General features: G+C 36.2%; 1 protein-coding gene across 5 annotated transcripts in view; it reads right to left on the minus strand.

Moving 5' to 3' along the window:
• CACNA1D (calcium voltage-gated channel subunit alpha1 D) overlaps window positions 1–27,730 on the minus strand; it is a 212,219-nt gene that overhangs the window by 100,583 nt on the left and 83,906 nt on the right. For 3 of the 5 annotated variants that reach the window (XM_087743000.1, XM_087742999.1, XM_087742997.1), the window contains exons 8-9: window positions 15,107–15,210; window positions 2,533–2,702 (exon numbers count right to left, since the gene is read on the minus strand). In XM_087743000.1, coding sequence (XP_087599126.1) covers window positions 2,533–2,702; window positions 15,107–15,210 — 274 coding nt within the window. Of the gene's footprint in view, window positions 1–2,532; window positions 2,703–15,106; window positions 15,211–15,695; window positions 15,800–27,730 lie in introns of all 5 variants that reach the window. The other 2 variants (XM_087743001.1, XM_087742998.1) reach the window with 1 other exon arrangement.

Raw genomic sequence — 27,730 nt, forward strand, 5'->3', positions numbered from 1 at the left:
CCATCACCATAAATCAGCAGTAATCTTGATCATCCAGAGATTTAGGTATTCAGAGTAGGAACACAGCTGCCTAGAAGCCTGCGAATGATTATTCTGCCTATCTTGGGACCCAGCCCTACCTTATGCTTCAAAGCCAGTTCTAGAAACACATCACCAGTATATTTGGACTAAATTTATTTCCTAAGCTTATTACTCAAGATTATTAACCTGGTGATAACCAGCTAAATTTCACCTACTCCCAAAGAGGTAGCTCATTATCATAACGATGCTCCTAACCCAAAAGCTTCCGATGGAGTAACTGGATAGATAGCTTGTGCTGTTTCTCACTATACCTCCCCGTGCAATGGGATATGCAGCAGAGCGTGTCTTGAAAGCAAGGAGGTGGAGCAATTCAGCAGCCCTTCCTCCTTTACACCCTGTTGCAGCTGATATTAAAAATTAAATTCCAAACTACACATTTAAGCACGTGTGCACAAAGCCAGAGGAGTGCTAGGAGATTGCCCATCTACTGGAAATTTCCACTCAAAATACGTACGCATGCCTGAAATTAAATTCTTGAGATTTGTTTAAAGTTCTTTTAACTACTTTCCTTCTCCTATTTTTACTCTGCAAGCCTCCTCCAACTCTTAACTTACCCTAAAAATTATGTCTAAGTTAACAGTTTAGAGCCAAAAGCTCTCTCAAACTCAACAACTAAGCAAACAACTATTTTTGATTTATGAAAGACCTGTATGACCTAGAAGCCATTCAAGGAATGCTGGAGCAAATGGTTTTTTTGCAGCATATTAACAAACATCCAATTTGAGCAGGATGCAAAAAGTTCCTGGGATTTCACCTGCAGACTTGCAAACCATCAGCACCATAGCTGACAGCATGGCTGTCCAACACTCTGTGCAAATTCAGCATCACCTACAATTCTACATAGCAGTCTTGTACAAAGTGTATTTACTTCATAAAATGTGCAACCTTTTACTTCTCAGTCTTAGGATTTTCTACTGATACTCAAACCCACAGTTTATGTATTCCTTCCACACAACATTAGTAGCAATAACCAACTTTGGCTTTTTTGCTCTGCTCTAGATAAAAACTCTGTTTGTACTACAGATTTTCATATAGACATAAATTATTCCTTTCTGGGTGATGCTGGCATTAACATCAACCCACAAGTTGCTTTCCAGCCTCTCATAAAATCATCTTGTTTCCTTCCAGTCAGTAACACAGTTTCATACCCTGCTTTTATGGCGAACTAAAGGACTAACAAAATTATGAAACTCAAAAATGTAAAGATTTTTAAAAACTTAACTGCATGCAATACGGAGATAAGTTTAAAAACAGATACCTCAATATCAAACCATGTAATTTTCACTATTTTACTACTTCTGAAAAGTACTATGGCTTAAAGGAACAGTTCACAATAAATTAGCAGCACTAGAAGAAAAAGAACAGTAACAATGTATTATTTCAACACAGAAAATAATATTCTGAGTTGGCTTTGACAAACTACTTGTAGATGCATTTGCTTATATATAGTCAATAGCATCCAAATGAATAAATATCATGACTTTCTGGAGTATCACACGAATAATAGGTGCTGTTTAGCATTAGTATATATATTGAAATTTGGACTTTAATCTTATGTTTAGTATTAAATCATAAACCACATCCTGAATCCATGTTCTCATTTATGTACAGCACTAAAAGTTCTCATGAAAATTTTAACTGCTACTACGTAAACATGGCAAAGAGGCTAAAATAAATTCCACTAAATTATGACATTAAAATACTGCTGTTACTCGAAATTTCTGACATAGAGAAATTGATTATAACTTTTACAGTTGTTGCAATATCATGGAACTAACATGTTCCTTTATGTTAGGACTCAGGTCAGAGACACTAGAGGACCACTACAGCATATATTACCTTTCCCATAATACGCTATACACCACTGTCGAATAAATACATTGTAAGTAAGTAATAATTACATATCCTAGTGTCGAACAAAAATCCCACGATTTCATTTATTTCACACTCAGTTAATAAATCTAGTAAAAAAAGATTTTATATAGTTTTCTTCAGAAAGATCCAGAATATCATTTGCCTACCTCAAAACTCAAAAAAATCCTCACTATTAGCACAAGGTTATTTCTTGACTGTAGTTTTGGCCATATTTTTTAAGCTTTTTATATTGTTATTATTTCTATTGCATGCACCTATAGGTAAACACATATTCTTCTTGACTAAGGATTTACAATGATACTTAGTGGCACATAGTTTGTATGCCCTAACTTTTTACAGAACAGAAATAAAACCAAGTTTTTAAGTCTGAGTAGCGATTGAGTGCAATGATTTATACATGGACAGCTCAGAGCAGAATTTTGTTGTAAGATTCTAAATTATCTTCCATAACTAAGTATCAATATATTAATGGATGTGATTGCTCTGCTACCAAACACTTCTGCAAACTGGAAATCAGAAAGCGACATCAGATAGGCTGCATTCACCTCAGTGTAACACACATTAAAGAACACGTACTGTTCCGCTTGCCTTCTTCATCAACCTCTTCATCATTCTCAGGGTCAATGTCTTCTGCCTGTGTAATCCAGTCTAAATATCCCTTCAGATCTTCTTCGAGCTGCTGTTTTTCACGTAGTTTCTGAAAGTCCCCTCGGGCCTTGGCTTTTTCTCTTTCCTTGGAAAATTCTCTATCAAATTCAAACAAAGCAGAAAAAAAATACTGATTGTCAAACTTTCAGGCATTTTGACCTAGGTCTTGATATTGCAGAATAACATACTGACATACAAAAGGAACTGAATAAACTACACCGAAGATTTGGGAGCCTCTTTGAAAACAAGACAGTGGTGCAAAGAAGTCACGGCAAATCCCTATCATATTACATCAAAACTTTCAGAGCTCTTGTGATTTAATTGAAAATTAAGCAGTATTCTTGACTCTTCACATATCATATTCTTGACTCTTCACATATCACAAGAGTCATGTACCCCCCCATTTAGTTACGTGCTCTTCTATATAGACTTTAGAATCAGTTTTATGTAATGGCTACGAAGAGAAATCAACTTGCAGTAGTGAAGTAATTTTAGAGATGTGAGTATTAGTTTCAGTGGAAAGGAAATTCTGGCAGCCAGTTCTAAAATCCTTCATCTTCCAGCCACAGTTTATTGGCCATGTCCAAACATACTTATTTCAGGGCATGGTTCACAGAATTCCACTAATAAGCTCTCTCTTAATTATATCATGCACAGACACCTGTGTTGTTTGAGATCTGGATGTTTTGCCCTTTTGCTCTCTGTAACAGAACCTAGAAATCCTGTTCTCACAGATCAGAAATGAATCCTTCTATATAAATTGAATCCTCTTTCTCATTGTCCCAGTCTCAAGACAATGCATTTGACTGTCTAGTCTAGCTTCGTGATTTGGGTCAATCCCTAAATTAACATGGAATGATCGTTAAAATAATGAAGTCCTGTTCTTTGAGAAGGAGGTTGGATAAAAAGGCCTACTGAGGTCTTTCCAACCTGATTTACCTCATGAATCTATGATTCTCTTAATGATGTATGACTCAACCACTATCAAGTAAATTCTTGGACCGTGACATTCATATGCCGACATTACTACAACATGTGGTGTGATACACAGCTCCAAACATCTAACTCCCTTCGCTAGAAGGATCAAACATTTTCCGCTTTATCTGCGTATCAATATGTATGATTAGGGGTAGGCAAGCAACTTTTCAACTGTATTGTACTATGTACCGATTCAGTATTTAAAATTAAGCTTGTTCTGACTAACCTGTTAATCTTACAATAGGGCTGAAATTAAACCTAAAAAATGGCTGTAGTAATTTCATTTACTATGAATTTGTAACCCTGTTCTTTATTGTCAACTTTTACTTGAAAATATTCCCGAATTAATACACTCTCAAGGGGAAATTTATTAAAGCACCCAATAATATCCTTTTTCAAGTGGAAAACTGTTAGGAAATTAGTGTAAGACTTGCAAAATATTTTAACAAGGTGAACACAATCATCAATATGATGTTGCCCTGCTAACAAAATACAGTAGAATAATAGAAATTCTCATAATTCTTCAACATAGTATTTCAGTTCGGTGACAGACATTACTTATTTGGAATTGCAAAGATATAATCTCTCCAGGATTTTTTTTAATTTTAATTATTTTATTTGCAGTCTTCAAACACATCTTCTAAACACTAGATTTCTGCTTTGACATTAGTAAATTTAAGAGTTAAGCTCTTCACATGCAACCATACAGATTTTGTATTTTTTTTTTAAATGTTATGTTGCAAAAGCTAAAAAGCTTTCTGTTGCAAAAGCTAAGAGGCAGGCACTACACCTTTTACAGTTGAGGACTTAATTCAACAAAAATTCGGTTTGGCATGTGGAGATCATCCTGTTCCATCTGATAGCACTGTAATGAAGCTGAAGAATGCCAGTGCTTGCTTTGCATTTGCTATCCTTCACCTAGCATCCAAGGACGAGGTCCTTCAAAAGGCCATCTCTTCAGAAAAATGCTCATGAAAGAAAGAGAGCTCAACAGATCTCTTTGAGGGATAACTGCTTTTTAAAAACAAAACAAAACAAAACGATTTCATTGTTTTGGCAGAAGATGTCACAAGAAATTGTTTGGTTTATGGAATGCTGGGTTTAAGCTTCTCTCAGAGAGAGTAGCAAAGAGAGCGTCCTTTACATCTGATTGAGGCAACACACTCATGACTCTCATTCCATGGCAGTACCTTTGAAAAAAGAGCTATCATGGCATAGTATGAAATCAGAAATAACAAGCCTTGCTAGCTTTTACTAAGTACTGCTGTTTTGTTCAGTTAGGTCCTTTGGGTGTTTTTTGTTAGGGTGAAGGATATGTGATCTGTGTGGGTAAAGTAAAATGAAAGCTGCTGTTATTAAATGATTTCTTTCACTTCACTCCATATAATAATGAAACAGTTGGCAAGGCTAATATTTTCAACAGCACTTCACCCATGACTGAACTACCTTTTAACTTTGACTTTACATTAAAATGGCTGTACACAAAGAATTAAACAAATGGCTGTACACAAAGAATTAAACACAGTTTTTTATATACACAGCTAACTATGACCTTTCCCTTTAATACAGCACAGAAGCCAGACCTTGTCTTGTTAAATGCTGCTGCAATTTATCAGTAGGGAGAGATGCAATGGTGCTTAATTTCCATGATATTTAAAAGTTTTACTTTTATTTTTGAAACCTGACTGTTTGTAACAAAGTATAACATCTGATAAGACTGCATTTTCTTAGGGGAGGGAGGAATCTGGCTCTATGGTATATTTTTCTATCACAGTCACAATGAAGTGACATCCCTCAGACACACATATGTACGTATTCCTTTTACTGAAATACCATGAATAAGAAAATGGAATTAAATGGAATTGGAACGTAGTGAGTTTCCTGTTAGCAGAACAAAAGCATTCTTTCCCAAGAAACAAGAAGTTATTTGAAAAAGATGATGGGGGTGAGACGAGGGAGAGACATTGGCTCAAAGACATTTAGACAACAAGACATTTGAATATTTAGACAAAGATATGTAGACATTGGCTGATCTCCTGGAAGGAGGAATAAGACAGCTGCTTGTACAGCGTTTCATGGCTATGGAGAGCATAGGCTGGGTCCACTGCAGAAAGAAAAAGCTTTTGGCTATGTAGGCAGCATAGGTCCTGACGTGGTTGGACTAATGGCCTGAACTGGCCTCCCTGGCTGTCATCAACCCAGTACTCAGTCCAGAAGCCTATAAAGTTGACAGGCTTAGGAAGTGGCACATCAATTGTGGTAAGTGACTTAAGCTCTGTAAAGATTAGGTTTCACAAAGGCCTGTGCTAAGAGCTAACTTCAAAATAATGTATTGTATTTTGGTTTGATAAAATGACCTGGATCTGGCATTTGAAAGTGTGTATCGGGGGTGGGCAGGGGGTTGTTCATTGACTAAACTGACAAAAATTGTATTCAAAGGGTTGTTGTGACTCTGCTAGCACTCACAAGGGTGTCTCCACTAAAATGTGATTTACATCAGTCTCCACCCAAGTTGCAAACTGAATAATCCTGAGGGGCCACTCTGATTTGACCAGCATATGTGAAGTGAAAATCAGGCATATTGCCTGTAAAATTTCAGTTTAAAAATAAAACGGATTTAAGTAGTTTTCATAAAACATAGGACTCAATTAACGTGTCTTTGTCCTAATTTCAACAACTAGAAAAAGCCATGCTTACTACTGTCTCATATTTTAAAGGATAATATGCTTCAAAATTAGGACTTTAGGCTAGCAGTGCTAGAAAGAGCTTTTTGCAAGTCTCTGCTTCTGAAGAATCTTATAAAGCAGACCTGCATAACTTGTATAACAACACCTTGTATAATTAATTACCTGTTTGCCTTTAAAAATATCTTTTCTTCAAAACAGTCCATTGCCACCTAGATAGAGGCAGTTCAGTTTTTGATTTCACTGCAAATGCAAATAAATCAGATGACCCAGCCCTAGCCAGCCTAATTTTGATCTAGTTAAATATGACTAAAAATTGCAGCATATGACAATATCCTGTAAACTGAGTAAAGCTTCAGATTGCAGCCATAGTGTAAATAACAGTCAATTGCACCTGCAGTAGAAAAGAGACATTACTTGCAAAGTAAAGCATTATATGGAGGCTCACCTACATAATCTAACTTATTTTTAGTAATAACTAAGCTACTATGTAAAATGTAAGTTTTATTTCTATTGCCCAAAAATTCCTTGTCTCCTTGCAGAAAGATGATCTCAGTTCTCCGTTTAGGCACAACACCATCATCACCAGCGGTTGTCGAGGCAGAGCATATAAAATGCAGGTTTTGAGTTCATGCTTCGATAGTCAGGGGCAATCATTTTATGCCAGGTTTTTCTTTCTTCAACAGAGTGAAATAACTCCTGCTGGTATGCATCAGCTGGGCATGGCTTGATGCAACAGGATGGAGGTGGCAGCAGGGAGTACCTACTGGGATTCAATTACAGCTCTCTGTTTCTCACACCTTAATCTGAGGCAGGATCAAACCAAAAATCCTAAGACAACAATTCGCTTAAATATGAGTATCTGGTATATTCTCCCTTCTCTCTGTAATTCACGGACCTAATAACTAAGGAGACACCCACACTGGCCTCCTATCAGCTGAAAGTTCTTCCATGCTAAAGGCTAGACATTTTTCATAAGGGGGCTTGTGCAGCAACATGAATGTTGCTGTATCTCTTGTGCATCACTAAGCACTGATGATAGGAAATAAACAGTTGCCTTCGATGTCTAAGCATAAACTAGGACACTAATTCTTCGTTGGCCATATTACTGTCCTTTTGTGTCACTGCAAACGCAGTGAGAGAGAGAATTCATCTACTGCAGTATGCAACTCACTGCACACCGGGTCTGGTACGTGGAAAGTGTTATGCTAATGCTATATGTAGAACTGTCACCCAGACATCCTAGACTCTCGTTTATTCACAGAGAACAGTCACGTAATAACAAAAACGTACTCACACAGGAGTACAGTGTTGGCCACCAGACTCACAGAATAGGTTTCACACAGTGGTAACCATACCAACCAACAAATTAGCAGAATCAAATCAGAGAACTCAAACTGCTTAAACCGTACAGATAACTATGGACAACAGCTCATAGCTGGGTGCAATGTGTTAACAGATATAGAGAGACATAAAAAACGTTAAGTAACAACACATCTTTAATTACTGGAGATTGTATACATCATCATTACCCTTTCTTTTAGAAATAATAAAAACTCATAGGCTGAACACTGTAGAATTATTTCTGCAGCACAAAAAAATTCTACCAGGAATTTTCCTTGAACAAGGAGCATTGGGTTCTTGATGGGGAAATGCAGACTGGTGTTACCCACCCATAGTTATTTCCATATAGTTTGTTAGCAATTGACAAAATGTATATTCAACGGCTCCAGTACCTCTGTGTAGCAGAGGGCCTGTACAGCGTGATTGTGCCAGAGTGCACATAAATGTAGTGGAATCATCTGTGGCAACAGCAACATCGGGAACAATTTGATAGACCAACAAAACTGAGATCTGATGTTTCAGACTTATTATATCTGCATATTAAGATGTGCTCATTCTGTCCTGAGTAGAGACCTGTTTGGCTCAGGACACACTGGATTTCTTAGAGGAAGAACTGGCAGTACTGAGGGTAGGACCACACCCCAGAGCGTATTCACCCCACCATTGTGATATGCACTCTCAACACAGTTTTTGAAACTGATGTGGTCTGTTACCTGCCAGGAGCTCATCAGCAAGCATCTCACAGGACTAATCCCTAAGAAGCTTTGGTGTGGTAAGTTCAAACAGGACTGAAATAAAATCAGTTCCCTTCAAGCTCTTATTCAAGAGTATGAACTACTCCCATTGACTTTAGTGGCCTCTGTCTAAAGCAGCTGGTTAGAGTTACTGCTGTATACAGCTGAAAGTATTTGCTAATTATTTATTGTTAGTATATTTGATTGATCAATCAAGGATATTTCCTTGTTTTGTATCTATGTGTGTTTGAGTTTTATTTTTACCAGCCACACAGCAATCAAAAGAACTTGCTTTAGCTTATAACCTGCTGAGATCTAGAGCTGAAGTCTCCTCTCCTCTTTTTGAATGTATATTCTGTTTGTGAGGGAGTTAAATTTTTATCCATAACTCTTTTTTTTTTTTTTTAAACTAAGCCTTCCCTCTGCTGTGAAAAGCAACACTGTCAAAACCAGTTCATTTCCCTTTTGCTGAAAGACTACAGATGACAGTTCACTGCGGTTTTCTATTTGGTGCATCATTATTCAAATGTCTTTTTCTAGGATTTTTTTCCATATGTACCGTAGGCAACAGTTCTTAGGTGTATAAGCTTATCTGTGCCAACATATTTTATATGACATTAATTGACAGATATTGCCATGAGATTATCATGGATGAGTACGTACCCTTAGCTTTTAGAATCATTATGTACATACATTACAAATAATACTGTAGGAAAGAAATGGAAAAAATTAACATTCTCTTAGTAACCTGCAAGACTTCTATGTAGGAGGATGTATATAAGGGCATGTCAAAGCTTATGCTTTGGTGTCCTTTAGCAAGGCAATAAATTCAACTTATAGAGATTTATTAAAGTGTGTTTGAAAGGTCTTATTTGTTCCCATGGCTACCCAAAGAAATACTAACGCCTTGAGCAGAAAATGCTGTCAGTGGAAACGATCCCCTAATGATAAGGACTATCTTGAGGAATAGATTATCATGCATCATTAAAAGCCATGCCTCTTGATAAATAAGTTATGAAGCTTTATAATTTATTATTTTCTCTGTTCATAGTAAAACAGTTTAATGCATGCTGAATTACTAGCATATTTATTTTAACTTTCAACACACTTTTAAAGGTACTTTCAGGGTGGATGAGTATCTCTCAACTCCCTTACTTTTTTAAGGTTTAGCTTTATTTGTTAACTTTCTAATAACGTTAACTTTATAATTTCTAATGAAACTTTCTAATTTCATCTCATTGTCTCTTGCACCAATAGTCACGATATGCTCTGGTCTTTTATCCTGGAATATTTGGAGGAGGCCTGTCCTCAGCTCCCAGTTTCTGTGCCTAGTATTTCATGACTTCGGAGAAGACAGGTCCAGTTTATGTCTGTTACACACACTGTGTGTAACCAAAGCTACACGTAAAAGCAGGCTCCTGAAGCAGTCCACCATCCTTCACAGAGCTAGAATTGCCGGGCAGCTCCTCAGTGGCAATTTCTGTGCCATCTCATCAAGTGTGAAGTTGCCCCAAAGATGTACTGCCTAATCCTTGCATCATAACCAGAGGGATTTTTACAAAGTTAAAAAAAGGTGTTCTGGCATCTCTTACAGACTGAGCCCACTGGCTGCTGCTGGCTCAAAAGATACAGCAATCAAAATAGAGTGTGACCATGTCATGATGACCCTGCAATTTCTAGGAGCTAAAACAGTTATTCAGAGCCAATTACAGCTTTAAATTTGTAATGTGAATGAGCAAAATGCAGACCAGCCCAAGATAATGAAAATGCAAAGATATCTGAACACATCTATGGCAGCTTTCCAGAGCTGCAAGCATTTTGCTCTGTATTTCCAAATACTGAAAGAATTAAAAAATGCAGTCTTATTGTGAAAGATCAGCTGACAGTTTCAGGTGTCGGGCTAGGTTCACTGTGCTGAAAGAAATTACCAACATGCACATGTTTTGAACCACACTTCCAAACACATTTCCAGATACATTTCTGGAGCTGGACCTAGAGTCAATTTTTTCTAATATGTTTAGGGAGGAGCTGTTTGTCAAGTCTGTTCTGAGGCCAGAGCCACAGCCTTCTTTAGAGCCCTCTGTTGAAGTTGGACCAAGAGCCATCACTAGAGCCCTTTCCTAGAGCCATTTCTAGAGCACTTTCCAGAAGTAGATCTTGGGCCAATTTTAGCACTCTTTCCCAGAACAGGACTAGAGCCATTTCTTGAGGTCTTTTCCAGAGCTGGATCTAGGTTCAACTGGCCAGCTATTTACTGGACATGGATTTAGCGCATGTTGTGGAGCCCCTTCCCATAGCCCTTTCTGAAGCGCTTTGTAGAGGCCTTTACTAGAGCTGCTCTAGAGGTGTTTACCTCACAATCCCGTTCTAGAGCTGAATCTAGAGCCCATTTCTGGAGAGCATCTCTAGAGCTGGGTCTAGGACTATTTGTACAGGTCATTGCTGGAGCTGGAACCATTTCTGGTGTCTTTTAAAGCTGACTCTGTAATTTTCGAGAGGGCACTAGAGCCTAAGATGGGTCTGGAGCCATTTCTAAAACCTGACCTGGAGTCTTTTTCTAGAATGCCTTTTCTGGTAGAGTCCTGCAAACTGAAATAGCTTTTCAATTGAGAATTCACTTTGAGAATAATATAAATAATACTAGTGTCTAATACAGAGTAAAAAAACAAGTATTTTGAAAAAAGCTTAGTTACCTCAAGCCTATGAGTTCTCTTCATCCTTGTTACTCAAGGGAATATTTAGAAAAAGATCTCCACAGTCAGCTTCCATGCAGAAATCACAATATTTACCACATGCAGATTCCACACACACATTATTACTATTAATTTACACATCTTCTATTAAAAATACGAACTCTATTTTTAAGAATGTCACCTTCAGCAGGCAAAACTGACATGGATCACCAGGAAATACTCACCTTCAGAAACAGCTAGATGCAAAACAAAAGATCTCCCAAATCATCATTCTCATCCATTTGTACAGTATCTAAATACATCAAACATGCAGTGCACAAGAGGCATTACAGAAATACAAAGGGCCAGATGGTCACAGAGTAACAAAGGAGTGCAAAGAGAATGAATGAATATTTTAAAACTGCAAACAGATCAAAACAGCAGACAGATTTAATGTACACAGCATAACTCAATATTACAGGAAGTAACACTTTCATACAGAAAAAGTGTATTAGGCATTCAGATTCCACTTCCAAAATCTGTATGCAAAGCCATGCTTTTCAAGTAAGTTGGCATAATTTTTGCATTCTTGAACTTTGATTGGTTTAGTAAAATTTAACTTTCTTTGTAGATTTATAATAAACCAAGTTTCATGCTATGGTTTGAAGAGCGTAAAACGTAAAAGCTAATAACTCTTAAATAAAAATCAAAGAATGCATGTGTTACGTATTCAATGCCTGGCTCGGAATGAAAAATATTAGCCTTCTACTACAGAATACAAACACATCCATAGTATTTTACTAGTACATCATTTTTGCCCATAAAATTTAGACAGGTAGGTCTAAATACAAAATACGTGAAAAATATTTATTATTAGCATACAAATGGCATTTAGCGATCAAAATAAATCAGTGTAACAGTATTCCACACTGGCCCTTGTCAGAGTTTCAAACAAGTATGCGAGGACATTTTCTTCACTTATGTACCAAACGTTAGTTTGGTATGATAGGTATCTGTTAGGAATACTCTCTCTTCCTTTCTCCTTCTGCTCTCAATGTCTATCATTGGTGATATTTATATATCACATGTCTCAGTTCACTAGTATCATTTTCTTCAGCATAGAAAACAAAAAACTGGAGTGTTAGGAAGGCTCTTGCATTAAATACATGGATTAATACATTAGGGCCCTAAATACATTAGGGCAAACATGGATTCAAACAATTCATCGAGCACCCTGAACACTCAAGTAACACTGCAGTTAGGTGACACTATGGCAGGAAATAAACTTAGAAATGAACGAATTTATGAACTTAAGGAGAGTTCACATCACACTTGACACTGCCATTTCTGTTTGCTGGAAATCAAAGGCAAGCCAGCAAGGGTTCTGAAGAGCATTAGAGCTCTGCGGATCAAGCAATACCTAGAAATCAGTGGTGATTTCTTGTCTGCAGAATGGAACCCAAGGAAAAGAGGACACCTCTTCCCCTGTATTGCAACAGCAGCTAAAGAACAACTCCATATTCCAACAAATATCATATGTATCATAACGTTGCAAACCTTATAAAGTATTTTAAATGTATTAAATCAAACGTAAAGCTTAGCTGTGAGGGTCTCTCTAAATTTCCAAGGCTTCAGCAGAAGAAACGAATACGTGCAACAAAATACCAAATGTGGCATTACTTTCCCCGCAACTTATTTTTAAAAACATAAAAACCTGAAACCAATAACAATTTGAGTCATCCAAGGGAAAAGGGGGCTATTTAGTTAACTGTTACCACAGGACACCTTCACACAACAGGAAGAAAACTAATTGCTGCTTATGACCTTCTTAAGGGCCAGAGAAACGAACTGTGAAAACCTAATCCTCTAATGACTTCAGTAGGAAGTCTAGTCACACAGCAACCTTAGGTAGCAGTATCAAAAGAAGAAATAAATTATACCACAACTACCCTCATTTATCTCTCCTTCTCTTTCTTATTTTGTTTGTCCAGCGTGGCTGTGACGTGAAAGCTAGGTCCTTACTTTTGCATCAGTTTACACATTTGTTCCTGAATAAAACAAAGCCAATATGGCTGTATAAATCAGACTTTACAGGGTAGGTCTTGGAAGGAAGAGATTAAATCTAAAAATCAGCAATGTGTTTTTAGCACTATCTCTTTGCTTTTAAACATCTGCTCTGTAAAGTGATTCTGACAGTAAGGTAAAACTATGCTTTCCCTAGTTTCCGGGTGCAACAGTAATCTATCACAGATAAATGACTTAAGATTTTAAAAAACACGTTGTAAAACCACTCATCAGATAAAAATGCTCTTGTAACATAGTTATCTTATCAGCAACTGGAAAGTTTGTTTGATTGCTTGATTTCCAGGAATATAATAACGCATTATAATTCCTTTCAAATCTAATGTACAACACGGCAAAGCCACGAATAGGGCTGCACACACAATCAGCAGTCTGATGACACCATCAACTACAGTGTCAGGCTGCTTTCTATGCAAAAGAAATTTGTCTGTTGGCTAACTAAGATGGCATAGCTTGCCTAAGATTGCCAGAACAATATCATTTGTTGTATAACTAAAAGTTAATACATACAATAATAATAATAATTTTATTTCGTATTCAAATGCTAGCAGGATCTTTTATTCATTTATCAGAAAATATCTTTACCATAAACTGGAGTTTTCCAAGCTCAAGTGTGTTAGAAACCAGGAAATGGTAAAGGAAGTGGAGTTGTGACCTCAGTAAGGGGGCTTTGTAAGAAGAAAGCCTTGCAAACTGTTGCCATAAACTACAGTTTTAAACCACATTATGCAGCTACAACTGACACCACTTTGATTCTTGGCTGAAGTCTGGAGTACACAAACCAACAAAAAGCTGTGACAACCTCCCACTGACAAGTATATGTGCTGGTTTTGGCTGGGATAGAGTTAATTTTCTTCATTTAATTTAATTTAATTTTTTTCTTCCTACTGTAGTAGGCGGCTATGTTTGAGATTTGTGATGAAAACAGTGTTGATAACACAGGGATGTTTTCATTATTGCTGAGCAGTGCTTACACAGAGTCAAGGCCTTTTCTGCTCCTCACCCCACCCCACCAGCGAGTAGGCCAGGGGTGCACAAGGAGCTGGGAGGGGACACAGCCGGGACAGCTGACCCCAACTGACCAAAGGGATATCCCACACCATATGACGTCATGCTCAGCCTATAAACCTGAGGGAAGAAGAAGGAAGGGTGCGATGTTCGGAGTGATGGTGTTTGTCTTCCCAAGTCACCATTACACGTTATGGAGCCCTGCTTTCCTGGAGATGGCTGAACACCTGCCTGCCGATGGGAAGGAGTGAATAAATTCTGCGTTTTGCTTTGCTTGCATGCACAGCTTTTGCTTTACCTATTAAACTGTCTTTATCTCAACCCATGAGTTTTCTCACTTTCACCCTTCTGATTCTCTCCCCCATCCCACTGCGGGGGAGTGAGTGAGTGGCTGTGTGGGGCTTAGTTGCCGGCTGGGGTTAAACCACGAACTGATACTTGATTATTGATAAATATACCAGCTTGCTGGTGCAGGTTGTCACAGCAGTACACAGCTCTACGATACAGGAAGCACTAAACACTTTGTGTCAAGGTAACCTAGTCGTACTCTTTCTGTAAGACAGATCTTGAAGCACCCATTAAAAATATTTTGCAGTGTGACTGGTAAACACAAATAACACTTCAATTACTTTATGGATATTTGAACAAAAGCAAAAGTTGGGCTTTCAGAAAAGGACACCTTTCTATAACCTTAGGGGAGAATATTTGTACAGGTGCACCACCCATCTCTGTGCGCAAAATAATGTTTCTCCCTGCTGGAATATTATAGAATAAGGAGATTAGTGCCTCATTTAATAAATATTTTGGCAAGCATGGTGAATGTGATGTCAGACAGATACAGGCACTAGAATCACACAGTTCAGTCAAAAGAGCAAACACTGGTAGGATGACATAAGAATCTCAAGGGCATGCAAAAAAGCCATCGCTGAGAAGCTTGAGTAAATGCAGAGGCCATCTTACAAGTAGCAGTAGCATACACAATGTTAACTCAACTGCTTACCCACTAAGTACACCAAGAACCAGGTTAAGTACGAAAAATGAGCCAAGGATGATAAGACTAACAAAATAGATCCATGGCCATTCACATCCTATTGCATCATTTACCTGTAAAATGTAAGGAAATAAGTTATGATTCAGTCATTCATTAAACAGCAGAGTCCTTTTTGCAGCTGCCAGATCACGTAGGTTTCAACACTGAAAGTCTATGACTTACTCAGTTCTTAAAAAAAATCAATGAACATTTAATTTCTTTACTTACCCAAATTATGTTGGAGATGTGATGCCTTAGAAGATGAATCAAAATAACATTTAAATAAGTGCAGGAGAATTATTAGTCCTTTTTATAATTTTGCCACAAGTATGGACATGAAAAATATATACTGGTACGTCTAAACTCTGATTTTGGCAATTGGATGTTATTTATATGATAGCTACAGAAAACTGTTTCTGTTCTAACTAGAGGAGGAAGAAATAGAGGTTTATTAAAAGACGTCATCACAACTGAAGCCTCACCTGTATAAGATAACCTGTGTGTTCATGGCAACTGAATTCAGGACTCTGCCTTCATGATGAAAAAGGTGTATGCTTACCCGCTCAATACACCAAGAACAAGATTTAGTACGAAAAATGACCCAAAGATGACGAGACTGACAAAATACACCCATGGCAATTCAAATCCCATAGCATCATTCATCTGCAAGAAATAAGATGATCTTATAGAGTAGATCACTATAGTAATAGCAATGAAGAGTCAGAGAAAAAGATAATTTAATCATTCAGGTGAGAGAGCATTCTATGCATTCCTTCAGTATTCAAAGAAGAACAATACAAGAAAGAAAGTACTGGCCACAATCACTTTGCATTTCTAATACATATTCTAAAAAAAAAAAAATACTGAGTGAACCTAGCATTCAGATCAAAAATATTATCAAACATAAATGGAGCACTGCAACAGTTCTGTTCTTTAATACCTAGAACATGAACTAAATTTCAGATCTCACTAATTAAAATGGTGCTTACAATGTATACTGAAATATTAGGCTTTTTAGCTCATGTATGTCCTAGCTACATGAATGATCCTTTGAGAAAAGAAACAGTAACATGAATCTCAACAGTACAAGCAATATTATTTTTTCTGTAACATGGAATTTCAATATTTTTTTCCTGAAATACTACAGTTGGAGGCAGTCAGACATTTTACATTAATTCAAAAAGAAATAAATGAGAATGAATTTGTGTAAAAACATGAACACAATTTTAGGAAAATGAAAAACTGAAATCAAATTTTAGAAACATAGTGAAAACATGGAAATATTCCAGAAACATTGCTGAACGAAAACCATATCAAGATCAACGTTAAATTAAGTTTAAAAAGTTGTTACTGATTTTTTTTTTTTTTAAAGTAAGGTTGAAGTAACTGAGCTTTAAATACACTCTTTATAGACTCACACAAGCTTTTCTATAAAGGCCTTTTCCACTGTCTATTCTTAGCGATCTCATTATAACTATCAGAATATGGACTTAAGAAACATACCCATGGAAATCTAAAAAGGTCTATTCAGAAAAGCAGATATTTTAAAAGACAGGGAAATTGTGTTTCTGTGTAGCATTCAGGTGCAAAAAGACATTTTGATAAGTTACAAAAATAATTCTGACTTGGAACTTCTTGGAAATCTCTCTTGTGGGAGAGGAATTATTCTGGATTTTTTGTTTATACCAACAAGCTTGCACTAGATTCTTCTTAAGATGCTTTCTAGCCATGAAAATTCAGCAGACAATAAAAATTGCATAAGCATTCGAGGCTGGATATGGTATTGTAAAAAAATCTTTGGGCAAACCTTTTTCCTCTTCTGTGAGTGCTGTTGTGTTTGTTGTACCTGAAATTTGTGATTAGGCTTTGAGCTCTATTGATAGTCAAGTTTGACTCCTGTCTTTAACATCTCTGTTGGAATAGACATATTAAACATGGGAACAAACATTTTTCAAATGGTATTACTTATTTTATTTTTTCCTCTATCTTTTGAAAATGTATCATAATCTCAGTTTCTGCAAGGTGGCCCTATGGATGGTTAGATATAAGCACACGCATTAAGTCTTTGCAGGTTAAGGCCCATAGCCACTTTTCTTCAATGGTGATCTGTAATAATGCCACTTTATACTAGCTGAAGTAAACAAACTTCCTAAGTAACCAAAGAAGATTATTTTACACAACTTCTTAATGCATCCTTTAAAATAATCTCTCTATGTACCATTTTTTAAAATGCTTCAGTAATTGAACTGAGGTACTGAAAAGTAACTTAAAATTACTTAGACTTGCTAGGACAAAAAAGAAAACTGCAAAATACATATTTGATTTGGATTTTTTCCTTTTAATTTCAATAAAACTATATTTTGGAGAAATTAAAATGGAGAACGGTTATAGCCATTCAGAAAGGCTGGTATTATTACCTTCAATTTTAAAAGATCCCAAGTTTCCATAGTCCAATTCCGCAGAAGCATATTCATATGGAAAATAAAGTCTTTCATAATGCTGCCATGATACTGACCTACTTATACTTAGTCTCCCGTGCAATACTTTTAGCAATACTTGCGCCTATGCTAAGGAGATAAATTGTGGGGTTTTTTTCTGAGTCTTCCATGCCCATTCCCTCAGAGCGAGTCCCCTATGTTTGAGAAGTCTTAACAATGAAGACGCTCAGGTATTTAGTAAAATACCCTATTGCCCAGACCGTCTCAACGTGTGTTGCCCTTTGCATCTTCTTTCCATTGCAGGCATCTAGTCTTAAGGTTTAGGAATAAAATTTACTCAATTGTCTTTTAAATGCATATTCATAATTATTTTATTACTTTAGAATTGAGTTTGCTTCATAGAAATTATTCATGTGATACAGGCAAAGTGTTTTTCTAACAATAGATGATAAGAGAGAACATTTTGATTAAATTTCAAATACATATGAATGCATTTTGCATCTAACTGCTATACCGTTAGCAAACAGTTGTTTGCAAGTCAGCAGAGTTCAGAGTGAAGGCAGAAGTTCATCTGCTGTTGATGCTAACATTTTCCTGCTATAAATCTTTTTGAAAAACCTGAAAGATTAATATTTGCAATTTTACTTTGAGAAAAAAGAGCTCTGGGAATCACAGCAATCCAACTTGATACACTTCTTTTGTTCACAAAGAGAACACATTCAAGAAGCCAGGCATTGTGCTAACTTAGTAACCCAGGAGCAAAGCGGAAATTTCCATGTTCTGTCATAAAGGCTCTATTAGCATAGGTAACTGTGATTTGCATTTCATTCATTCACTTTATAGTGTGTAACATACACAAAAAATTCCTTCTCATTTACGCAGTTTGATTTTAAGCCCAATGTTTTAGGCTAATCTATCTAGGACTAATGCCCTGTGATATAACAATTGGAAACTGCAGCTAACCAGTGCTAGAAGAAATGCTTCGGTTTGGGCAGATGCTGAACTAATTCAAAAGCATTCCTAGCTCAGGAACCCTTAATCTAGTAGAACACCTTTGTACTAACCTAAGACTGAATTCCTAAAAGCAACAGCCTGAAACTGCATCTACTCAAAAATTTTATCATTTAATTCTAGAGACAATGAAACTCTATTCAAGTAATGCATTGTAATTTCTATTAATGAAGTAATATTTCTGGTTGCATTAATACCAGAGATGAAACTATAAAAAGAAGTCCTTTCCTTTTGGAAAACTTCGCTGCTCATTTCATGCACGTCAAGTGGCATTTTCCATAACTTTCAATTAAAGAAAGATTAAAGGAGTCAATTTGCCTTCTAATTAAAAATTGAGGCAGAGCTTGGTTAATATATGAGCACAGGAAAATCTCCATCCTCAGAAACAAGGTATTTTCAGTTGAAAGGATTAATGCTGACTTCTCACTCAAAGTGCAGAATAAGAAGTTATGAAGACAAATTCCAGATGCGCTGGAAATTGCAACTAAGAAACATAAACAAAAAAAGCTCCTGAATTGCGCTAAAGTAACACCAGGAAATCTAGGTGATATCACATCTCAAATCCTCAGCAAAAAGTCTTGCAAGACTCCCACCCTCTGTGGCTCAGGGATGTACTATACCAAAGGAGGTGTCATATTTAATGGCTCTCAATGGACTTGTCCCATCTCTTTTTGAGTCCGTTAAGCTTTCTGTGTCCATAACACCTATTGCAAAGAGATCCCCAAGTGTTATCCTTCTTGCCCTTCTTTGTGCCTTTTTCTAGATCTAGTCTTACTGTTTGGATTTCAGTTCTAATTAGCTTGTCCATCATGTCAACCACAGGACAGATAAGATGATGGATGATATGAAGGACAATGTATTTTTCATATCACGTAATTCTGTTTCACCATAACAGTAGATGTGCACTACTCAGTTAGATAAGTGTTTAAATATGCTTATTCTTCAGAGATGCCACTTCTGGCTATGCTCTGCATTTTCACTCCTTTCATACAGGTATTAAATTAGATTTGTATGTTTAAACAGCTTTGAAAAGAATTTTGAACTGAACTCTGAAGCTCTTCCTATCCCTTTCATGAGTGAGGCCATAACTAACAGTTCAAACGTCCTTGTAAAAGGGCCCATTTGTTGATGCTACCAGATCTGGAGACAAATTACTCTATGCAAGTTAAACTGGTGGAGAATAATTAATTTTCATTGTGTATTTGGCTCTTTATATCTACATGTATATGTTTGTGAGCATATGTCTGCAAGTCTTGAATTATCTTGAGCTGACAGGACAAACCTGGTACAGTCTGAAACTGCCTCATCTGGCATTTGGAGTGAATTATCTTGTTAACTGTGTAGATGATCAGAGACCAAGACTCCAAAGTGAAACAGGGAGAAAGCCAAATTTACAGCAGACATAACCATTAGTATTACACAGCAGCAGATGGCATGCTCCAATCTAAAACATCAATTAGAAATCATTAAAGTGTCTCATTTATCCCTATCTGTGGTAATTGTACGTAAAATCCCCATATACAACTGAATGCAGATCAAGGTCTTACTTTTCTGCACACCTGATACTGGTTTACTGAAAATTGTTGCAAGCTCTTTGTATGTATCAATTAATATAAGCTTTACCTGGGGATAATGATAAAGCAATGCAGTAACACCTCTAATTCTGCATTTGTACTATTACAGATATAATGCGCTGACACATTAACCTATTTTGAATTGTTTTCCACAATGTTTCCAACTCATTTAATTTCTTAAGTTTCTTAGTTTCCTCAGGTTTCAATTTTACCTTTCTCCTTTTATAACATTCCAATAGACACATAACTGGTGCGTTTATTTATTGTTACCTATAATCTACCTAATAATCTTAAAAATGATTAAGACTGACAAACTCAGTCTGTTGACGGGTGTAAAAATCCTTCAGAAATCAGTATTTTATGAAATGGGACTAATCCTGCATTCTTTGAAGCCTACAATGTAGGTTCACAAAACCTCAGATCACAGGCTATTTATTCTACTCATTGCAGAGCATACCAGACAGCTTTTCAAAGCCTTCTAGCTTCAAAGGTTGTGTTCTGGGATATTCTAGGCTAAAGTGGAGTTAACTTAAACCTGACTTAAAACAGGGTCTGCTTGAAGCATAGCAGCCTCTGGGCTGGTTTGTAAAAGCATGTAATTTTATCTTCAGTCTTCTCTGGGTTCTGGAGTTAAAGCACAGATTTCCCTGACATTCTCCTGGTTGGCCAGACTCAACTTTCTTGCACTGCCGACACAGAAATAAGCCGAGAGATACACCGGTGGGATGTGAGCTCAGAGACCACTGCTTTGTTAAGCATTTCAGCTCAGCAACAACTGGAAAAATCAGAATTTCATGGCTTGGGCTTTAAGGTAGGCTAAAGAGAAATATATCCCTTGGATAAATGAAAAATCACTACAGTACCTAGAGAGCCTCATAATTACTTAATCACCTCTAAATTTGGCTTCTGTCTTCTGTACGTAAACAGTGGTATAAAGTTGCACAAATATAAGTGACTCTCTCAAGTTAAACCTCAACTTGTAAGACACTGCTTCGGTTTTATTAATTTGCTTTGATCTATCTGAACAGACCTCAATTTCTACCTTCTGTTATTTTTATCCATCGTTAGCTAATAAAGTGTATAATTTAGGTAGTCATGTAAAGCATTTATTCTTCAAAGCTGATTGCTTATAATGTTTTCTTCTAATATTGATTAGAAACAAGTTTAGATGCAGGTCTTAATATTTTTTTTCCATTCAGATACTTTATTTTGCATCTAATGCTATTTTAGCTAATTATTGATGGTGGCATTTCATTAATCGGCTTACTGTCTTTAACTGGGGGAAAAAATAATCAGATAATTGTTCCAAGGAAAGCCTAGATGTGACAGCTAAAAAATTATTTTCTATTTTCAAGTAGCTATCCCAGGTTGAATCTTCAGAGCAGACAGACACTACCGTAACAAAATGATGAGTACTGCCTCTCCGAAGTAGTAACCCAGAGAAGGTTTTCTATTGGATTGTGGGAGGACTCTACCAGGCTTAACAAACTCTGTATTCCACGTATAACAAAATGGAAGTGTCCGATTCCTTCATTGGTAGCAGCATGTTAATTTAGGATTAACAATTTGTTAGTGCTTCTACCTATTTATCTATATTGCCCAAACTAATTTCACATAAGAAATTTATAAAACCTACATACTGATTTGGTTTATTAAGTCTAAGGGCTCAAAAAACTACTGAAATGATTTAACTAATATGATGAACAGTGTGTTTATTTTTAAATACTTAGCTACAACGTATTACAATGCATAGAGTAATAGTATCCACTTTGGTGATACGTACTAAATACCTTTTTTCTTTTCATATCTACTATGCCACCTATATATGTACCATACAACATTATATAATAATTGGATCTATTTAATATTTCCCATATGCTGGATACAAAAAAATGGAAGCATAATAGCATGTACTATTCGGATTGATGATGTCAAATTGTTAAGCTTAGTTTACGTAGAAACAATGAATGGAACCCCAATACTCAAAGTAAATCTGAATATATCTACTAAACTGTTATCCTGGGACAGTCTGGGAACTAGGATGGTTTTAAATGGATTGTTCGCTTCTTGCAGCAAAGTTTTTGAAGAAACTCTAGCTATTCAACTAGTGGAGTTCTTAGCACTACCTAAAGTCTACCCTACTTCTAAACCAGTTTCTATCCATTTTATTTAAACTTTCTGGGGAGAAATAGTATGTTCTTTTGAGTATTTGCAATGATCTATGACAAGAAATTAGTTCCATGCTTTGACTGCAGTACAGGTCAGCAGTCAGCTAAGACTAAGATACTAGATATCTTGTCGAAGTAAATCAAGTTCATTTCATGGGAAAGATATTTCCCTCTGACATAGTTTAAAATTCTCCTCAGGTGGGTTCTGTTTGTTAAGATGATCATTTGAAAAAAAATCATATTATACGATCATCCCTTTCAACGCTAATGCAAACTTTTAATATGTACATTCCTTCGCTTTGTAGCTCTGTTTGCATGTTTGAATTTGATCATTCCCTTTTCTCTCTTTCTGAGGTTTCTCAGTTACTGGCAATTTAAATCTTGTCTCTTTGCAATCTAAAATTGGTTGATTCAGAGCTTTTTATATCGAGATGATATAAAAAAGTAATTAGTCCAAATCATTACCTAAAACGTGAGGGGGTTAAGCTAGATTTTAACATGAAATTGGATTCAAGTAATTAATACACAAATTCAAAAAATCCTGCCTGCAGTTCCTGGCTCTTAAGTGTGATTTATGCAGTATATTAGTACTGTCATCCAAAATTTCAATCACTCTTTCTCCAGCTGGATATCATGTGTTAAATTTCTGGCTATATAGTCATCAAAGGCTGGGTGCACTGTGCATCCAGCACATCAATGCCTTTCGGGATGAGCTGCCTTGTTTCACTGAAGTCTCCCTTAGATGACCTGTGAGTGGTGCTGAGTGATGCTAAGAGAAGAGCATTAAGCTATCCTTAGTACCTAACAGACAAAGGCAGAAATATTTTCTAAGATTTTTCCAGCATATTCCCTCACAATTTTTAACATTGTTTGCTGAATATGTGCAGCTGATACACACAAGGAAAAAAGCTGTCAAGCACCCTTTGACTTCTCTCAGACTGCAAGCTGAAATTCATTGCTGACAAGTATTGTTTGGATGCAATAACGTGCCTTCCATTTCTGCAGCTGTAATGTGACAAATATGACTTAAATCACCCAAAGTAGTTCTTTCCCATTGGCTTATTAAATCATTCAATTCAAAGTTCTAGAGTATTATTGCTTATTTGACTGTTGGTCACATTTTTTGAAAGATATTTTTTAGAGATTCCTGCTCAGCACACTGATGACAGTTTTGATAATACTTCAAAGATACTTTGCAACTTTTTGTTTATGGACTAATAATACATTTTGTGCCTGAGCCAAGGGGTTTTCTTGTGATGAATATTTGCAAAATATTTCCTTGTGTTTAGGAAAATCTTTGGCTGCACATCAGCTGGTTTCAAGTACATTATATCCCCTTCTAATACTTCTGAGTAGGCTGTCCTTTAGGATTCTTGAACTAGGAGCATTCTAAAAAGTGACATGATTAGAAGATTGTCTGAGTCCCTGATCATCTGATTGACATTCTGAAAAATCAATGGACTGCTTTGTTTTATTATTGTAATTATTTTCTTTTCTACGCATAGGTTTACGTGAGAGTTACAACCATTCTTTCAAATTCTCATCCAGTTAGAAAACAAACATATAATGATTTTCTACCTTTTAGTTTATGCACAATAAAGACAGATGTCTTGTACTACTGGAAAGCTAGTGAGGAAGCCACAGCTCTTGGATGTCATTATGGAAATACATTGAAAGAAATATTGGTACAGTCTTTTCTATCTTGATATGTTACTTCCAGTAACATTAATGCAATGGCTGTGTAGACACCTGAATAGCAGACATATGCAAAGTGCAGTGCAGCCTAAACAGACTGTGTTATGGAAATGATTGATTTTCTTCAAATGTTCTAAGATGCTTCCAGGAGTATATTGGGGCATACAAAGCTTAATTTCTAAAGCAAGAAACAGATTTCTAAGTGCACGCTTCTTTTATAACAAAAAGCAGAAGAATTATGAATGAAGTATTTCTTTGATGATAACATTTGCTACTATCAAACAGTAGTAAAGGACACAGTTTTAAGAAGTTGACATATTAGTAAAGGGTATATTAAAAAAATCTGACACCCCTTTCCTTAAACCTTATGCAAGTTTTAGATATATTTTAGATTGCTTAGACATTTCAGGTAATGAATTGTGTATTTTAAACATGAATCCTTGAGAGAATATCTTGTTAACATATCAGTAGGTGTATTAATAGGCAAAACCATGTAAGACATCTATGTAGCATTATTCAACAATTTCAGCTTGAGTGCTTCAATCTCAAAAATCTCCAAGATCAATCCGAATAGTGCTAGCTAGGTGTCAGAGAACGGAGGAACTGTTAATATTTGAGCTAGTAATGCAACGTCTGCCGATAAAATTAACTTAGTAAAATTCAGTAGTCGCTAATACAGTTGCTCCATCATTGAATCAACTGTTTTGGCAACCCATCACACAATAGTTTGTTTCACAGAGGCGCTGCCCATTTCTCATTCAAGTTACAGTAGTGCCAGTGTAGATTATTCAAGTATAGTAACTCAAGATAACTTCACTATGGTGAAAACAAGAAGAAATAAATGTGATAATTTTGGTACTCATAGGAAAATTGGGGGGTTTACTGGCAAGTACCGCTGCTCGTTATGTGTGTTCCTACGTATCAAGTGAAATCGCTAAAAATAAAAAGCAATTTACAAAATACGTGTTTGCCATTAATAGACTATAAATCTAGATGTTTGAAAGACATGGAAAAAATCTAGAGCCAGATATGCAAATAAAGACTCAGATATTGTAATTCTTGAGTGCTTGCTAGCATAAACTGAAAATGAGGCAAAGAATACCATGCTCTCAGCTTTAGAATGTGAGCCAGAGCATTAAAAACTTGGGCGCACAGAGGCTGCCACTTTGCCAATAATAAGGACTGCACCGGTATCCAAAACTAATAGCATGAGCCTTCAGTTAGGGCTAGAGAGCAAACAGAAAGGCCTGTGACGGGGAATAAACACAGTCCTGATATAAATGGAGAAGATGTCCAGATGTGCAGCCACAAATGTATTATACAATTTGGGAACACATATGCTGCACTGGCTGGTGAAAACAAGGACACTACCCCTTAACCTCCATAGTTAAGTCTAGCATTTGGCACTAAGGAGTCACATTTTTTGTGGATGAAACACATAATACACGCTATCCAGTAAGTTACACTTAAGTTAGAGGGAGAAAAGCAGCCAGATGAAGATAGTCTAAAAAATAATAGGACATATGGGATTCAGATGCAAACTGGTGGGCAGCAGGATGTCCATGTGAGTCACCAGGATCTGAAGGGTGCCCTAGCAGTAGCAGGATCAAGCCCTCAATCTATAATAGATATGCATAAGAGAAAAATAATTATTGATGCTTGGAGAATTTTTAAGCTGAGTTTACTGTCCCTAGCAGTAGCAGGATCAAGCCCTCAATCTATAATAGATATGCATAAGAGAAAAATAATTATTGATGCTTGGAGAATTTTTAAGCTGAGTTTACTGTTGTTAACCAGGTGACAACGAGCTGTGCTACTGAGTGTTGTTGGAAGCTGTCATTTTCAGCTGCCATTCTTGCTAACAGAATGCCACATAGCATGATGCAAAATATTGCACATATTTCACCCACTAAGATTACACCTGCTAGCAAGATAAGCCTATATAGTTAATTTTACTGTTCACGCAGTGACCAAATGGAAATCAGAATTCTGTGCAGTTTCTAATATTTGTGGGTTTGGTTTTATTTGTTTATGTTTTATATAAAAATCATTCAGTCTGTGTATCATCAACAGATTTCTAAGTAAAAAGCAACCCACGAAACCCATGCACGTCTAGCTAAAATGGTTTCCTTCGATTCTTTGGACATTTTTATTACAATCTGGTATACCCTTAACGTTTTCACAATTTGCAATTAAAATAAAATCTTTTCCAGTTTCTAGCTAGCCATAGCTAAATCTACCTCAGCTTAATCCAGGGATAAAATTAAAACATATAAATTGTCATTTCTCTTGTCCTCAGCAAGTAATTTCAGCTTGGCAATGGACAGTTTGTTGGTCTACAGATAGAAAGAATCCAGATCTATAATTTAATAATATAAATGTCAGTTAAGACAGATTCCAAAGCCACTTGAATATGACTTTGATTACATTTCCCTAGGTCAATAAATATTTGCTTCTCTGACTAATAATCCCAGTATCACCTGTAGAACTGACATCTGTAGAACTGACATCTATGTACTTGTAAATATCTTCTACATTGGGAACTCATAGAGAAATAAATAACTCATATGTCCAGTTTTGAATTTTTTGAATTTTTAATTTTCTTATGCCTTGCATTTTGTCTGATCATGACAATATTCAGCATCCTATTTTAAGGGGTTTAATTTTTGTTATTTCAATGGAGACTCTACAAAGATTTCTTACAATGCATCAGATCAATTAGCTCATTAATTCTTAGGGGAGAAAATGTTTAATACCGAGCCACTCAGCTTAAATTGTTTCTGTATCTTTTGTAACAATCATATTCTAAATACAGTAACTCCCCAAAGTTTTTATATTAATTTTCTTTGAAAAAATTGGTGACAGTTGAAGGAATTATCAGATACTGAAATGTGGGCATACTTTTGCCTTGAAAGATGTTACATGTGTATTTTTTTCTAGAGAATGATGGCAAACCTCTCTTCTTTCAGGAGGGATAAAAATAACTGCCATCATCACGAACACAAATCATATAAAGCACGTACTAATTCTACATTCACACAGTCTCTTTGAGAAAATTAGGAAGAGTTGGAGAGCAAAACCTGAAGAGTTGATAAACCTACAGTATGAGAAACAATGCATTAGCCTATATGTAGCTAGGCATTATTGTTAGACTCATTAGTATTGAAGGTTTGCATGTTTATACCCAATTTTGTAACTCTGATAAGAGAGTAGAAGCAGAGATTCATATTTTACCAAATTTTTTTTTCTTTCAAACCTAAAAGAATGCCAGTTTATAATCTTAATTATCTTTAACAGTGACATTATCATAAAAATATCTCCACATTCTATATTCTAGTATCACAGATTTTACCTGAGACTACACTCTGGTGTTGTATTTTCTAGTAACAGCATATTTCACCTTGATTTACAACAAATGACCACTTAATTTTAAGTGTTCATTCACTGGATAATGCTACATCCTTAATTGCATCCAATACTCCACAACAGATGTTCTATTAGTAAAAAGTCCCACTTGGCCAGACAAACTTAAAGGAATGCAAAATGTGAGCTGCTGTGAGCAACATAACCTAGAGTATAGTTCCAGTAAGATACATCCTGAGATAGCTCATCCATGTTTAACAGCTTGCTAATAGTGATCCTTACTAGTAATCATTTTCTTCTTTCATAAATATTTTCCAATATTTGAACTGTTAGAAATGTATTTGT

This window comes from Nipponia nippon, unplaced genomic scaffold (genome assembly GCF_047370975.1).
Source record: "Nipponia nippon isolate SJK-2023a ecotype South Korea unplaced genomic scaffold, ASM4737097v1 scaffold_9, whole genome shotgun sequence".
Lineage (NCBI taxonomy): Eukaryota > Metazoa > Chordata > Aves > Pelecaniformes > Threskiornithidae > Nipponia > Nipponia nippon.